Raw genomic sequence first — 15,029 nt, 5'->3', positions numbered from 1 at the left:
CCATGCAGCTGGGATCACCGCGGCAGGGTCTAGTCAATTGAGCGGCCCAAGAAAAGAGTTTCGCGCGAGCAAGAAGAAAACTTGACACCTCCCACAAGGCCCCTGGTCTAGGTTACGCGAGGGCCGAGGGCCTGAGTGACCCTTGTTGGTGCTTGTGTAAGAAACCGGTCGTGGCTGACCTCGGATTAATTGGTTCTCAACCCTCAGCTTCGCGCATCGTGTTTTCCTTGCGCTGCTGACGGTCAAGACGTCTTTACGAAGGGCTGTATGTGTAGAGTCGCATCGGTCTTTGTCGTTGCAGCCCAATGCAAATAAAATAAAATAAAATCCCCCGTCCTTGTGCAGCGGTAACCATTTCCCGCATGCCGAACGTGTGTAAGTGGTCCCCTCGCTGTAGGCGATCATTTCCCGGGTTTCGAAGAGGCCGACGGCCCAGCTGGTTGTTAGAACATCTAAGCTCCCGATAGTCTGCCTCGATTTCTTCTTGGTCTTGAAGACAAGGCGCGGTTGCTACGCGGTTTGTTCTCGCCCTTGGACTTCCAAGTCAGCAGGACCGCGCACTTGGCAATCATTGGTGGGTTTTTCATGATAGCAGCGAAGATCGAGAGGAAACATAGCAGGTCTGGCCTGGTTCAGGAAGGAGAGAAGCCTCCAAGTGGCTAACCTGTTAGTCCCATCAGGTCGAGAACCACTAGGCCTTAGGCCATTTTCAATGCCTCGCGGCTGTGAGAGACACAACGGAAAATAGACGGAAAAAGAGACAGAAAAGTCGCCAGAGGAACTAACTAGTGGGGGTTTTCTTCTGGGTGGTGGTGCCTTGGTGGCTGGGTGGGGGATGTTGATACTTCCCGGGGCAAGTGTCCAGTCTCCTGTACCCTCGACTATTGGCCAGGCGAGGATGTTTGAGCCCAGGGAGTGTTGATGCCTTCGTGGCTAGTCTCACCAGAAACCTGGGGGAGGGCCATGTGTTGCTTGTTGCAGCTCCGAGCCGGTAAGGGGTACGGAGTACTTTGTAGCCACAATAGCTGGGGCTAGTAGCGAGTACCTTGGCCTAGATGCCCACCCACCTTCGCCTGGATTCGGTGGCTACTCGTGGTTAGGAAAACGAGTCCCACGGCAGGCATCTCGATGTGGTTTAGACCTCCGACATCGCGCAGTATCTAAGATATGCTTCGGAATGTTGGTCAGAAACCCCAAGAGCCGCCGTCGACTTTGTCCTTTGCAAATTCCCTAGCGGCCGTCCATGTCGGAACCTCGCATTGGCTATAATGTTGCCCATCGAACAGGTCTCGCGTGAAGCGTCACTTCTGACAGAGTTCCCATCCCGAGGTCGTTCTCGTACAACCTCGGACCGGGAATCTTGGGTTATATTGGTGTGTAGCGATGATTTCCCCACTCGTGGAAACGCCCAAGCAGAGACGTACCAATGCCACGGAATTGGTATGTGGGTCGATTGCTTTGTTGTTGTGAGAGTGGGAAAGCCCACTTTGCAAATGCTCTCTCGTGCACACGCATTTCCGACGCGCAGATTCATTTTCCGCAGGTCGAAGCTCGACGTGCACTGTAGAAGGCTGTACGGCTGTCAATCAAGGCTTGAATGGTTGGATGATCTTCAAGCCTTACGAACGATGCCACTGTCCAACCCGGTTGTTTTTGATCAGGCTCTTTATCGAGTTGCGGATATCACGTTTCAATCCCTGGATGTTCCACTCCCTGGCCTCCATTCCTCGAGGAATGCTTTCGTGGCTGCGGAGGCTGCGACTGAGGCATACTGCTGCCACTTGTGGCTGTCCGAATAGTCGCACACGGCCTTGATGACGAGGCTAGGAAAGAAATCCCAAATCCCCGCGCCTCCCATTTCAAATCCGAGAATGTCGTACTTCTGCGCAACTTGGTCTCGACGTGTGGCGGATCTCATCACCGCATCCCCAGATCCCGTGTTGCCGATATGGATTGACGGCGGGTATGAACCTCCTCCCCCCATCGTGCCTGCAGGTGGAGTGCCTCTTGGGTATCGTATACGTTGAACGGGCCCATTCCTTTCGCAACCTAAATCTTCGCAACTGCTCTCGATGGCGTCCAGGCAAATACGAACAGAACCCTCCCGTCCGCACGTCTGATAGGTTCCAGCCCCATAATGTTGATGCAGTGAGGAGCGCTCGAACAGCTTGTCGGCCTCCGCCCCAGGATATGCCATCACTTTGTCCACGCGCTGAAGGACTCCCAAAAAGCGACCCGTACTGCAACCCAATTGCCGTCGATGATGTGATACCTCCAATTTTGCGAGGAACGATCGAATCTCTGCAGAAGACTTTCCTGGGCCGCCCTCTAGGCAGTCTTTTCGTTCAAATCCCTTGGGTAACTGCCTCCCATAATCGTACTGAATAAGCGATCGGACTCCCGTTTCAATGTATCAGAACACTCAGTCCTCGAAACCTTCCTCACATTCTGGGTTTTAGGTCAAACAAATACATCTCCTCTCAAGACCATAGAGATCCGGGATGATCGAGACCAGTTAACTCCTGTTCAACTACGCTTGATTAATGCCAACCTCAGGAGGCGAAACCGCTTTCTTTACGCTCAGAAGCATTCTCGAAAGCTGGCCGAGGCTTATCGCGTCGACTTGATCTTCACTGTACAACCGGATGCTTGCCTGCCCAATGTTTCCATATTTGATGATATTACAGACACATCGCTTCGGACAGTCAGTGAGGACTTCTTTGCCGCCAATTCACGAAAGCCACTGGTGGAAAATTCAACCGCCACGAAACTAGAAGCCACGACAAAGATATTAAACCAAAACCTTCCAGGATAACTTTCTCAGATCTCCTCAATCACCTTTCGAATTCGATACCCCCATCCACCAAAAATAGGTCCTGGCGCCTATTTTTTCAAATGCCCTCGCTGTTGCCAGACCTTGAACCGCGAGCTTTCGATTGGTAACCGGCGGAGGTAACGAATAATGCCATTTCATGGTCGACGCCATGGACTGATAGAATCACAGGAGACATCTCACAGAGGACATATGCCCGTATACGTGCATTTACGACAAGTGCCCCGAGAGCCAGACGCCACTTTTGTCACCCGCAAAGCTTGGGTCGATCATATGGCGTGAGCAGAACATCTGCATGACAGATGTTGGAGCCGCTTGATATGTACCGATGATGTGATATATGAGGACAGCTCAACTCTTTCAGATCACATCAAGCAGATCCACTCTGAATCCATTGCGATCAATCAAGTACCCACCGTCCTCGAAGCCTCTCTGCATATGCTACCAGCCACCCCATTGCCATGTCCATTGTGCAGGCCGACGGACGAGGCTGGCAGAGAAACAGGGATTTCGACGTCGGAATCTCGACACGAGGACTTTCCATTTCCATCTTTGGACCTGAGCGCGGCCTTGAGCCTCGCCGCTTCAACCTGAGATGCTCCTGCACGTGACTGAGCACGGAGGAGTGCGGCCTGACATCTTTAAAATATTTTTCTGACCAGGGCGGCTACCTTCACTCCATCACACAGCAACACGAAGAATGAGAATGGTAGGATTGGCTAGTTCCAGGCCGCGGAATTGGACTTCCTGTATTATAACATATCCAAGCATCTTCCTCGGATATTCTTTTGGTTATACCATGTTTGGACTTAAAAAGTCGTTATCGAGATGCTCACAATCTGTTGAGGCTCTGCCTCTCTCGGGTATAAGGGGCAGATAAGAACCCCGCCTCCCCCGCCTGGTCTTCTCTACACCAAGGCTCTCAGTCTGCACCATCTTATGAGCCTGCTAGGCTTTCCTCTCGAACAAGAGAAGATCACCATCCAACGCGGCGGAGACCTTGAAGCCGTCTGTATCACTACCGATGTTCCGTTAACTAGCTTGCTGATGTCGCTCATTGCCGTGTATGCTAGCGACTTTGCCCCATGGACCCGCTGTCATTTACAGCAAGCCTCATAGCACTGATAGGTGCGGCCAATGCCGCTTCCCAGGGTCTCCAAAAGTTAATCAGGTTGAGAGGTGTGCCAGATGTCATCTTGGCATTGAACAACGAAGTCTCTGACCTTCAATTACTGTTACACGAGGTTAACTCTCTTTTTAGCGAAGCCAGATCGGTTCACGCTGAAAATCGTGGCTCGACCGCGCCCAAGATAGCTGGCTTCCAGAGCCTCCCTCCCATACTTGAGCACATCCAAGCGAAATTGAACGATCTCGATACCATCCTCAAAAAACTCCCTGCCAATGGCCTCAAATTTACGAGTAAGGTGTTGTGGTTGAGGGTGGAGTCGAATGTGTTTAAGATACGCAATGAGCTTGGAACCCTGAAACACAACCTGAACACTGCACTGGGCATACTGACCTCGAGTATCGCATTGCGGGTTCAGGTTGAGCTTCGGGATCTTCGCGTTACTACAAGTCATGGGCAACTGGGCTTCTCTCAGGTCGTCGCTAAACAACATTCGTCATTGGAAAAATCATTAGCAACAATCCTGAAATATCACGATAACAATGAGGGGCGCTTTGACAAGATTGAGCAAGGGCTTCTGAGCCTTTCAGAGCAGGTCCAGCAGCAGCAGCCCCCGGTCATACCTGTTGCGAGCCATGCGCCTACCCCGTGGGCCAATCAAGAGCAGAAGCCACCAATTGCAACATCGGGGTTTGGCGCACTTCAGATGAGGTTCTCACAACGAACCAGATGTGAGTCCTGGTGCAGATGTGCCTGTCATGTACAGGTGAGCATGCATACGCCAAAGCTTCTGAGGTCTGTCGTGGGCATGCTGTTTATTGGATACACTGGAATCCCAGCACTCAGTCCCGCATGCGACAGCAACGTTTGTAAGGGCAATTCCGAAGGGCTGCTACATGTTCATTATTTCTTTCCACCTTGGTTCCTGGCAAAGGTCGCTTCAATCGCATTGAGCATCAGTCGGGCCAATGGTCCAGAGCTTTGCCTCCGCGTCGCAAACGTACGGCCTGAGTGGGATCCAATCTTCAAGGATTGTTACTTCGGCGACGTTGAAGCCGTCAGGTCAAGCTTAGTTGCGGGCAAGGCTTCAGTCCTAGATGTCAACGCTAGCAACGGAAACAGCCTCCTACATCTTGCAATGTACAAAAGCCAACTTGAGGTTGTGGAGCTGCTCATCCAATTTGGAGCCGAACCACACGCAGAAAACTATACGAGGGAGTAAGTGATCAAGACAGCCAAGAACTGCGGACAAAACTGAGCCGAAGCAGATCACCATATGACATGGCCTGGAATTCGATCTTGTGTTTCCAGGGTACCTCAAACTCATCAAAATGGAAGATAGACCAGTTGTTGAAGATCTATCCCAATGAGGACGCGTGTGTAGGCAGAAGGAAGCTCACTCAATTGCACAAGGTCGTGATGAACATGCTACATATTGACCTGAAGCAAGAAGTCCTCCAGCATCCAACGTTGATCGATCAGCCCGATGCTGACGGGAGGACGCCACTGCACTGGGCAGCCGCTCGCGGCAACAGCGAAGCCGTTCGAACGCTGCTTGAGCACGGAGCCTCTCCAAACAAAACAGACTTTATCATGCAGGGCCCGCTGCGATCTTCCCTCAAAGCCGACGGTCCAGAGTGTATGGAGCTCCTCCTTCAGGCTGGAGCGAGAGTCGACCAACGCGATACATGGGGTCAAACCTGCCTCATTGCCGCGATGTACTATTCTTACCCAGAGTTCTTCATTCCAGCCCTCCTCTCATGCGGCGCCAACGTCAATGCGTCCGACTACTCCGGCCAGTCTCCAATTTTCGAAGCCGTCCGCAATAATCATACCTCGGCCGTCCGCATCCTCATACGACACGGCGCCCGCATCAACAGCGCGGCTGACAACAACGGAACGACACCACTCCAGGGCGGTGTCACCAACAACTCCCATGATTCCGTCTCTGAGCTCCTGACCCACAAGTTCGACACAGGCGCGCTCGACAAGGCCGGCCGCTCGGTGCTGCACTACGCCGCGCTCTTCGCCGATGTGCCCATGCTACGCCTCCTGGCATGCGCTCGCATGTACGGCCTCGATCCTACTGTAAGAGACAAGCAGGGCCACATGGCCGCGGAGCTGGCTCACCAACGCATCGAGGGACAAAGGGCGGAGATGAACGAGGCTCGGATGACACAGGATGAGCTTGTGGATTGGGAGATTGCGTTTGCGGAGCTGCTGCTCAGTGTAACCGTGCCCTCGAGGGTCGACACGAGGTTGGCGAGGATGGAGCATGAGGCCGAGAAATCAGACTCGGAGGATACGACGTCGTTTCATTCTACAATTGACCATTTTGCGGAGCTGGGAATTGTTTAGATAGTGAAGACAGGGGGAAAAGGGCCGGATCTAATGAAGGAAGCATCATGTCATCTCAGATTTTGTGAAAGCTGTAGGATTTGGGATAGATAGTTTCCCGTTCCTGTTGGCCACTTGTGGCCTGCAAGTGGTCAAGGTAGAGGTGCAAAAGCCGCCTCCAACCTTACTTGAACTTCCAAGGTAAGCACAGGTACCAGTGTGCAGCCACAGTGAGTTACACATATAAAGACTGAATCTGAACGCCCTGTCGTAGGGAATACCACCAAACTGGAGGGGAAGCAGCTCGACGAGTTGATCGGGAACATTCGGTCAGATCAGCGACGGATGCAACTGCGCGGAACGCTTAGGACACAGCTAGAGCTGTCGGTCAGTGAAGGAGAACCTGATCTCCACGCCTTGTACGATGGACTGCGCCGAGAGAAGCTCGTATAGTCACTGGAGCCATTTCTGCTACGCCCAGCCGTATGTAGTCCCACACACGGTTAAGGCAATGGACATTGACTGAGTGACAAATGAGAGACTACCCTACCTTTTCAGCTATTCAAGTCCACCAACTGACTACATGAGGAGCAACTGGATGCGTTCTTATGTAGGCACTCCGACTCTTTAGGTTGGGTGCGAAAAGCGCGCGAGGAGACTAGCCGTAGACTGGGAGATATTGCTAGAGAGCCCCGAATCCTACAGAGTTGGACGATGTCTATGGGTTGTCGCAAGGCTGGCTGGAAAATGATAATGAAGTAAAAACTGCGCCAACCGCCATTAGTCAGCTTGGTGGTGCCAAGACCCCCGCCTTGCCACCCCACCGTCCGCCCCCACTTTGTCGCCCACTCTCCGTTCCGCATCGAGGCTGCCACCATGGCCATTTCTGGTCTAGCGCCGGGCGCTCGCCCGCAGGATCCTAAGTAAGATTCAAGGGCTAGCAAAACATCTCATTTCTTCCAATTTCAACCTCATGGTCACGACATCGCGAATCGCTGAACGTCGACTTCGATGATTGTGTATCTCAGTGGTCGAGCTACGTAGCTCCTTCGGGCAACCACCATGGCCGAGACCGAGGCCTCTGTCCCGCCGCTTGAACCGCGCCGGGCATGTCAAGAGTGCAACCGCAAAAAGACCAAATGTGACATGCGTCGTCCCGTCTGCGGCCTTTGCTTACGGACGGGTAACTCTTGCACTTTCCCTCTGAAAAGGAAGAAGCCTACGCGCAAACCCCAGCTCAAGACTCAATCTCGAAAGATCAGTGACAGCCTGTCCAAGTTAGTCCAGGTTCTTGATGCAGCTTCGCGAGCGGGAGAAGGCTCCGCTGAGCAGGACGGCCGGCGCGGAATTCCCCAGACCCTGCTTCGAGATTCGCTGAAAGGACTCCTCGCCGAGATCGCTGAGACCGAGAACCACGCCCCTGAAAACCAGGACCAATCCACCGAATCAAACAACCAAAATGGCTCTGCCTCTGACGCCGAGGATATTGACGAGGAAGACCCCGAAGCCGACGGGCAAGACTTGGAGCAATCGCCACCCGCAACTTCAACTGAACCTACCACCAAACTCTCGACGCCGACACAGATTTCGGCCCTCGGTGCAGAAATCCCTTGCTCGGTCGCCATAGATCTGATCTACGTCTTCTTTGACAAAGTCCAGGCCTGGGTCCCCATCCTCCATCGACCGCGGTTTCTAGCCCGGTACGAAAAGTCTCTATTGAATGATGGCGATATCATGAAGGGATTCACCGTCGACGAGTCGCTCTTGTTCTACAGCATGTTTGCCATGTCCGCGAGGTTTTCCAACCATCCAGTTTTTGCTGGTACGCCGCCAAACAAGCGAGGACACGAGTTCGCTCAGCGCGCTCGAGATTGCTACGCCCAGGCCCGTTCAATACGAAGTCCGTCCTTGACTTATCTCCAGGGCTGTATCCTACTGGCCTACTACTTCTACACGTCAGGCCCAACACACCAAGGCTGGATCCTCATCGGCGTCTGTGTTAGGTTAGCCTACGATTTGGGGCTCTCCGAAATTGACGATGAAGATTGGAGCCCCCTCACGCCCATGGACTCGGTTGAACGGGAAGAGTTCAGGCGAGCCTGGTGGGCTGTGTGGGAACTCGATACATTTGCATCTACGGTCTCCCGGCACCCGTATTCGATCGACCGCAAAAGAATGGCTGTTGCTCTACCAGTCTCAGACGAAGCTTGGTTTGCCGAAATAGAGGTATCATCTGCACAGCTTAACATGCTACCGGGACAATCGTGGAGGTCGTTGCAGGGCTGTAGCAACCAAGACGAGAGGGCGTGGTTCCTGGTCGCCAACCATTTCATGGCGACGGTCCATGACCGCCTGCAACAGAAACAAGACGTATCCGCGGATGAGAAATTGACGCTGGAGAACGAGATTTGCTGTTTCAAACTGGCCCTTCCTGCGTCGCTTCGACTCGACGCCGAAACCTTGACATTCACCCCGGCGACTTTTGCCCGGTGCAACTGGGTCATTGGGACCCATCTCATGTTGATGGCCGCGTCCTTCATGGTGTCTGGCATTGCTACGGCCGAAAACGACGACCGCAGTGTGTCAAGCGTGGGTGCTAGCGGGCCGTCTCCCCTCCGGCAGCGCGCCATCGACTTGTCACGGATCATCAGTCTCTGGGATTCCAGATACATCGCGGTCGCACACCCATTTTTTACATGCATGATGCTCCCACCCTACTACGTGGATGGCGATATCTTAAGAACCCAGCCTCTGATCGCTTCTAGTCACGACTTGGGGAAGCTGGTCCTGGCACACTTCAGCGAGAGATGGAAGTTGGGTTCCGTTGTGTCAGGTAAGACTATTCATTTTCCAGAATTTTTCACGCTCTGACCACCTTAACAGAATTGGCAAAGATCCTTGAAAGAGGAGGCGCGCTCAACGCCGAAGAAAGACAGCTAGCCAAAAGATACGCAGTCTTTTTCCGAATGCCGCGCCTCAGCGGCAACACTCCTCCAGATCTCAACCGGCGAGAGAGGAACAACTCGACGATCAGCGACAACATTTCGTACCCCGGTCCGGCGGAGGTGCAGCAACGGCAGCCACTCCCGCAGGAGGAGTATCCAACGTCGCTGGAGTTGACTGATCAAACGAACATAGCCAGCTACCAAGCCCCCATGTTTGACCCTCAGAACTTCCCTGTGCTCCAGCCTCAATTTTATGATGGCAGCAATGAGATCGAATTCGGATTTTCCGACTTCTTTGGTGGCTACCAAGATCTGGATTTCATGCCTGGTTGAGTAGTCCTAGACAATGATGGTGCCGCCGAGCTATCTGGCAAATCAACTTTCGCACCTTGAAAGGAGGGTTACCTCCATGCCAATGCCTCGGAATTTGGCTTCTTATACCACTCCACCGGAAGCCGCGCCCGCACCGAGCCTGGACTCCATCGAACCTGTTGTCACGTGGACGGTGATCGGTACATTCCTGAGACCGTGCATGGCCGTGTCCGCTACTGACCCACGATGGGATCCGTGAAGACCGTAGATAGAGCCCACGGGGCAAACCTATCCCATACACTTTGTCGCGATTCATACGGCCGGGTTTGCGGGGCGAATTTGGGGGGTGTTGATATATTGCACTCCGGGGAGCTCTCTCTCTGGGAGGCACAGCTTGTACCTGTGCAGGTCCATCTTGGTTCCCATCGTACGACCTAACACCAGTGTTTGTTTAACCCAGGACGGGATGGCAGTCAAGCAAGTTCGTGTGGTCCGACTGGCGCACGTGGTATACCAGCACCCGGATCTGGACAGAGCGCTCTCTTTCCTTTTCGATTTTGGGTTCGTGGAGGAGCACCGAACCGCCGACCGCGTGTACCTTCGCGGGTACGGGATCCAACCGTTCGTCTACGTCGCCGAACGATCTCCAGACACCAAGAGACATTTTGTCGGGGGCTTCTGGGTGGTGGACAGCCTGCAAGAGCTGGAAGCCGCTGCTGCCCGTCCAGGTGCCTCGCCCATCCAGGACAGCGATGCGCCCGGCGGTGGAAAGGTGGTCACGGTCGAGGATCCCAATGGCTTCACGGTGGGCTTTGTCTATGGACAAAAGTTGAGAGAGAGCGACGGCCCCGTACCTCCGCTCGAGAAGACTGCACCAATCGCAAACACGGCCATCCAAAAGCCCAGGAAAGGCACATTTCGACGATTCAAGCCGGGGGCTTCCCCTGTGCACAAGCTGGGACACTACGGATTCATTGTCCCCCCGAGCAAGTTTGAGAGCACGCTCTCATTCTATACCGGCCTGATCAATTTGAAGCCGACCGACGCCGTTTTCAGCCCTGTGACGGGCAAAGATGAGACGTGCTTTTGCCACATAGACTTGGGGGCAGAATATACTGATCATCACGTAAGTCAATGCAGCCAATTGTCGATATTGCAGACTAACGGATGCGCCCCAGAGTTGGTTTGTCGCATCCGGCCAGGAAGGGCGGCCCGTGTTCGTCCATCATTCAAGCTACGAAGTCAATGATTTCGACACGCAGACCCTTGGGCATGACTGGCTCCGAACCAAGGGCTGGACGAACTGCTGGGGCATTGGGCGACATGTCCTGGGGAGTCAGATCTTCGACTACTGGTATGGACCTCTTCCGTTCTGGCATCGTGATCTCAAACACTGTGGCTGACTATTTCCTGGTTGACAGGTTCGACGGCTCTGGAAACATTGTCGAACACTATTCGGACGGGGATCTGGTCAACCAAGACACGCCCTTTGGCAGGGAGGCCGCTGCGCCGGACACGCTGCACATCTGGGGCCCCAATATCCCTCTGGCCTTTCTGTCGGGAAAAATCGAAGACGCGGGCAAGGAGATGCCAGTGCCCCCGGACCCGCTGGAGGCGAAACCAGCTCAGTATAACGTGCCTATGGTGGCAGCTTGATGTGAAGGAGCAATTTGGGGGGGTGTTAGTGGATAGTAGGACCGTATTCATATACCTGGCAGTTACATCTTCTCTCGTGTGGACTGTTCAAATGGGAATAATGCCCTCTTTGCACAAGGCTGGTGTGGCGTGTAACTGCCCACGCCGGAGCATTTCTGTATAGAATCACTGGCACACACCCACCGTACAAAGAGAAGAGCATACCCTCCTATGCGCAGCATTACTCTTAGCTCTCAGCCAGTCACAAGGGCGTATGAAAGATATTACTTCCGTGTCCAAGCCATCGCCGGATCTAGACCCAAACCGTCCAATTCCCATCCCCGGGAATCAGCCCCAGTGATCCTCCAGTGCCGGCCATGGACGGCGCAAACCTCGACACCGGGCTCCCCGCCTGGTGGATGGATGATTCCTCTATCACTTGTGGGATTTTGACAATGCAGGCTCAGGATCGGCAGTGGGCCTTGCCTGGCCGCCCTTTTCCCCCCAATCGTGTCAATGTCATCTTTTAATCATCATTGTCAAATCAATTTCCCCTCCCCACGAAAGGGCGTCCAGCGTTTCCGTAGTGTAAGCCGTGTCATAGAGTAAACGAGGTGTTCGACCGGAGGGACACATTCTAAGGGAAGCGAGATGGGGCGGGGCAATGGGCGTTGCTTTTACGACTTTCTCGGGCGAGTGCTTCGTTCCTGAGGGACTAATGCAGCAATGGCTACAAGCCTTTTCCCCAGACACAGGCAAGGAAAGGCCACATGCGGAGGGTCTCCGGAGATTTCCTAGTACGTACATGGATAGTGGTCCGGGTAGTGGTAGTGGTAGTGGTGCTGGGCAAAAGCCCCAAGGTAAGACCCTATTGTGGAGGCTCAAAGTATATATATGCATACATATAACTATACTCCGTATAATATAATATAGCGATACTTGTGTAACCGCCCTTGCACATCTCATTGGCGAAGCCCCTTTCTCCCAGAAACCTCCCAGATTTGTTTACAGAGAATGGTGCGTCTTACCATGGCCAATCGTGCGAGTACCATAGCCACATCCCCCTAACATTTCTCCTCCAGGTCGTCCACCACGAAACGCCCGTGCTCGTCGTGGGCGCTGGGCCTGCCGGGCTGATCGCAGCGCTGCAGCTGGCCGAGAACGGCGTGCCGTGCATGCTCGTGGAGCGCAACCTCGACACGACGCGCTGGCCCAAGATGGACATTACCAACTGTCGGAGCATGGAGCTGTTTAAGCGGCTCCAGATCGACCAGGGGCTGCGAGAAGTCGGTTCGTGTTCCGTCCAGCGTTGTTTTGGCAGAGTCTAGCCTGGGCCTTTGAGGGTGAAACCCTGACAGAGGCGATGATGAATGGCTGGATTGGGCTGATGAGCGGTGGAAACGCAGGGGTGCCGCAAAACTACTCATTCGATGTGCATTTCAGCTCTGGGCTGTCCGACGGAGGCGAACGGATTGCCAAATGGGTAAGCATCACTCACTCACTCACCAACTATCCAGCCTGAACAACTCGTCTTCTCGATAGAGGGGGTATGGCGACTAACTTGACTGTCTCTCTCTGCTGGTCTAGGACCTCCCCTCGCCGGACTGGTGGCGCGCCCACATCAAAGCCCACAACGACGGCTCCATGCCCCGCGAGCCCTACCAGCGGTGTTCCCAGGCCATCTTCGAGGCCTGGCTGAAGCCGCGCATCCAGGCGCAGCCCCTGATCGAGTCGCACTTTGGCTGGAAGTTCGAGACGCTGGCCGAGTCGGACGCGGGCGTCGAGTGCGAATTGACCGACACCGCGGGCGAAACGCACCGGGTTAAGGCGCAGTATGTCGTGGGGTGCGACGGTGCAGGAAGCCGGGTACGCAAGGCGATCGGAGTCGAGCTGATAGGAGGGCCAGTGTGAGTGTTTTTTGCCCTCATCACCCAGTCCATCATCCCTTGTTCTCGCTTCTCTGTGCCTATTTGAGCTCACCACCCGGCTCTGCCACACCCCCAGGCCCGCCAAACTATACCTCGTCCACTTCAAGTCGCGCGACCTGAGCCGCATCCAGCGGCAGGGCCAGTTCTGGCACATCTTCTTCACCAGCGGGCACGTCATCATCTCGCAGGACGAGGTCGACACGTGGACGGCCCATACCCCGCTGCCGCTGGACTTTGACGTGTCGACGCTCGACCCGGAGGACACGGTATACCGCGTGCTGGGGGGTTCGAGGGCGCCGTGGCCCATCGCGATCGACGAGGTGCTGGTGACGAGCACGTGGCGGCCCAACATCTGCATCGCCGACAAATACATCTCGCCGCGGGGCCGCGTCTTCCTGTCCGGCGACGCCGCGCACCAGAACATCCCCACGGGCGGCTATGGCATGAACACGGCCGTCGGGGACAGCTTCGACATCGGCTGGAAGCTGGCGGCCGTGCTGGCCGGCCACGGGGGCCCCGCGCTGCTGCAGTCGTACGAGGCCGAGCGGCGGCCCGTGGCGGCCAGGAACATCGAGCGCTCGGGCGTGCACTGGTCCCAGCACTCGTTCTACAAGGACCTGGTGGACCGGACGGGCGACGCCGTCACCGCGAAGACGGCCGAGGGGGACGCCGTGCGCGCCCAGATCGCCGCGTACATCCTCGCGCACGACGGCGAGAACAAGGACCACGGAATCGAGATGGGGTATCGCTACAACGGCTCCCCCGTCGTCTTGCCGGACGAGGACGCCACGCCCGAGCCGGACTGGACTCCGGAGCGCTATGTCCCCTCGACGTGGCCCGGCGCGCGGGCGCCGCACGTCTTCCTCCAGGACGGCACGACCAGCGTCTTCGACCTCTTCGGGCGCGGGAGGGAGTTCTCCCTCGTCGACTTCACCCCGGACGGCCGATACATCGAGGCCTTCGCGCCCCCGGCGAAGAAGCTGGACATCCCGCTCAAGGCCGTCCACCTGCCCGACGAGCCGCACGTGAGGGAGGTGTGGGAGCGGGACGCCGTGCTAGTCAGGCCCGACGACCACGTCGCGTGGCGGAGCAGCTCGAAGACTGCTGGGGGTGTCGAGAAGGCTCTCGACGTCGAAAACATCCTGGCCGTCGCGGTCGGCAAAGGACCCGCGGGCGGCCACCCGGGTAGGAACCAAGATGATCTGGCTGCGGTCAAGGAGAATGGGTTCACAGGCACCATTGGGAACGTGGACCAGGACAAGATCGAGGGGCTCGCGGCGTTTCAGCGGTGAATCAGTATCTGTCCAGGGGAGTAGGCCCCTTTTGGTATGTACGCATGCCTACGTGGCTTGGGGATTGCTGCAAACATACTACTTTTGACAGTTCAGGATCCAATATCCATATGGGCTGCAACTATTTTGATCAGTGTCGGACTGTCTACACAGGACCTGACCTCTCCTACACAGTATAGTTCTATCACCCGTCCTGTATTTCTCCAGCTCCTCCACTTCAATCCTTGCCCGAGTCCGAGCCCTTGCTGCTCTTCTTGGGCGGTACCCACGGCCACGCCCACTCATACGGCAACAGGTTCGTCGGGCACTTTGCGACCCACGCGCCGTCCATGCCCGGGGCGATGGTGCAGTTCTTGCCCGTGTCGTCAGCGTCACCCGCCTTGGCCGTGACGTTGCACTTCGAGTTCCAGCAGGGATACGCCGAGTGCAGGCCGCCGGGCACCTTGCACCCGCCCTTGGCCGTGCACTTGCCGTCCATCTTCTTCAGGCTGCGGCCGCCCAGGTCGAACGTGTTGACGCTCGCGGACAGGGCGGCCGGGTCGTTAACGGTCGAAGCGGTCGTGGCCATCGCGAAGGCGGCGGCGGCGGTGATGGTCGTGAGGAATTTCATGGTGAATGAGT

At 55.4% G+C, this 15,029-nt stretch overlaps 4 protein-coding genes across 4 annotated transcripts; all 4 read left to right on the top strand.

Annotated features, from left to right (window-relative positions):
- The first annotated feature begins 3,788 nt into the window (after window positions 1-3,788).
- PV07_07811 (uncharacterized protein) lies at window positions 3,789-6,344 on the top strand. Its single transcript, XM_016394926.1, has 2 exons — window positions 3,789-5,177; window positions 5,228-6,344. The coding sequence occupies exons 1-2, from the start codon at window positions 3,919-3,921 to the stop codon at window positions 6,315-6,317; spliced, it is 2,349 nt and encodes a 782-aa protein (XP_016248345.1). The 5' UTR covers window positions 3,789-3,918; the 3' UTR covers window positions 6,318-6,344.
- A 1,014-nt stretch (window positions 6,345-7,358) lies between these two features.
- PV07_07810 (uncharacterized protein) lies at window positions 7,359-9,574 on the top strand (the record flags this gene model as incomplete). Its single annotated transcript, XM_016394925.1, has 2 exons — window positions 7,359-9,129; window positions 9,180-9,574. 2 exons carry the CDS (start codon window positions 7,359-7,361, stop codon window positions 9,572-9,574), a joined length of 2,166 nt encoding a protein of 721 aa, XP_016248344.1.
- A 445-nt stretch (window positions 9,575-10,019) lies between these two features.
- On the top strand, window positions 10,020-11,209 carry PV07_07809 (uncharacterized protein; the record flags this gene model as incomplete). The annotated part of the gene is made up of 3 exons (XM_016394924.1): window positions 10,020-10,679; window positions 10,732-10,907; window positions 10,975-11,209. 3 exons carry the CDS (start codon window positions 10,020-10,022, stop codon window positions 11,207-11,209), a joined length of 1,071 nt encoding a protein of 356 aa, XP_016248343.1.
- Window positions 11,210-11,993: 784 nt separating this feature from the next.
- On the top strand, window positions 11,994-14,408 carry PV07_07808 (uncharacterized protein; the record flags this gene model as incomplete). The annotated part of the gene is made up of 5 exons (XM_016394923.1): window positions 11,994-12,048; window positions 12,200-12,478; window positions 12,547-12,671; window positions 12,776-13,095; window positions 13,193-14,408. 5 exons carry the CDS (start codon window positions 11,994-11,996, stop codon window positions 14,406-14,408), a joined length of 1,995 nt encoding a protein of 664 aa, XP_016248342.1.
- Between the last annotated feature and the right edge of the window lie 621 nt (window positions 14,409-15,029).

Source organism: Cladophialophora immunda (assembly GCF_000835495.1).
Source record: "Cladophialophora immunda strain CBS 83496 unplaced genomic scaffold supercont1.4, whole genome shotgun sequence".
Lineage (NCBI taxonomy): Eukaryota > Fungi > Ascomycota > Eurotiomycetes > Chaetothyriales > Herpotrichiellaceae > Cladophialophora > Cladophialophora immunda.
This window is presented reverse-complemented; position numbering and strand designations above follow the sequence as displayed.

Excerpts from the sequence above, each read along its gene's own strand:
- PV07_07811 (XM_016394926.1), top strand. The coding sequence starts at position 3,919 with ATGGACCCGCTGTCATTTACAGCAAGCCTCATAGCACTGATAGGTGCG. Across the intron at positions 5,178-5,227 it reads GCAGAAAACTATACGAGGGA|ATCACCATATGACATGGCCT; the intron begins GTAAGTGATCAA and ends GAGCCGAAGCAG.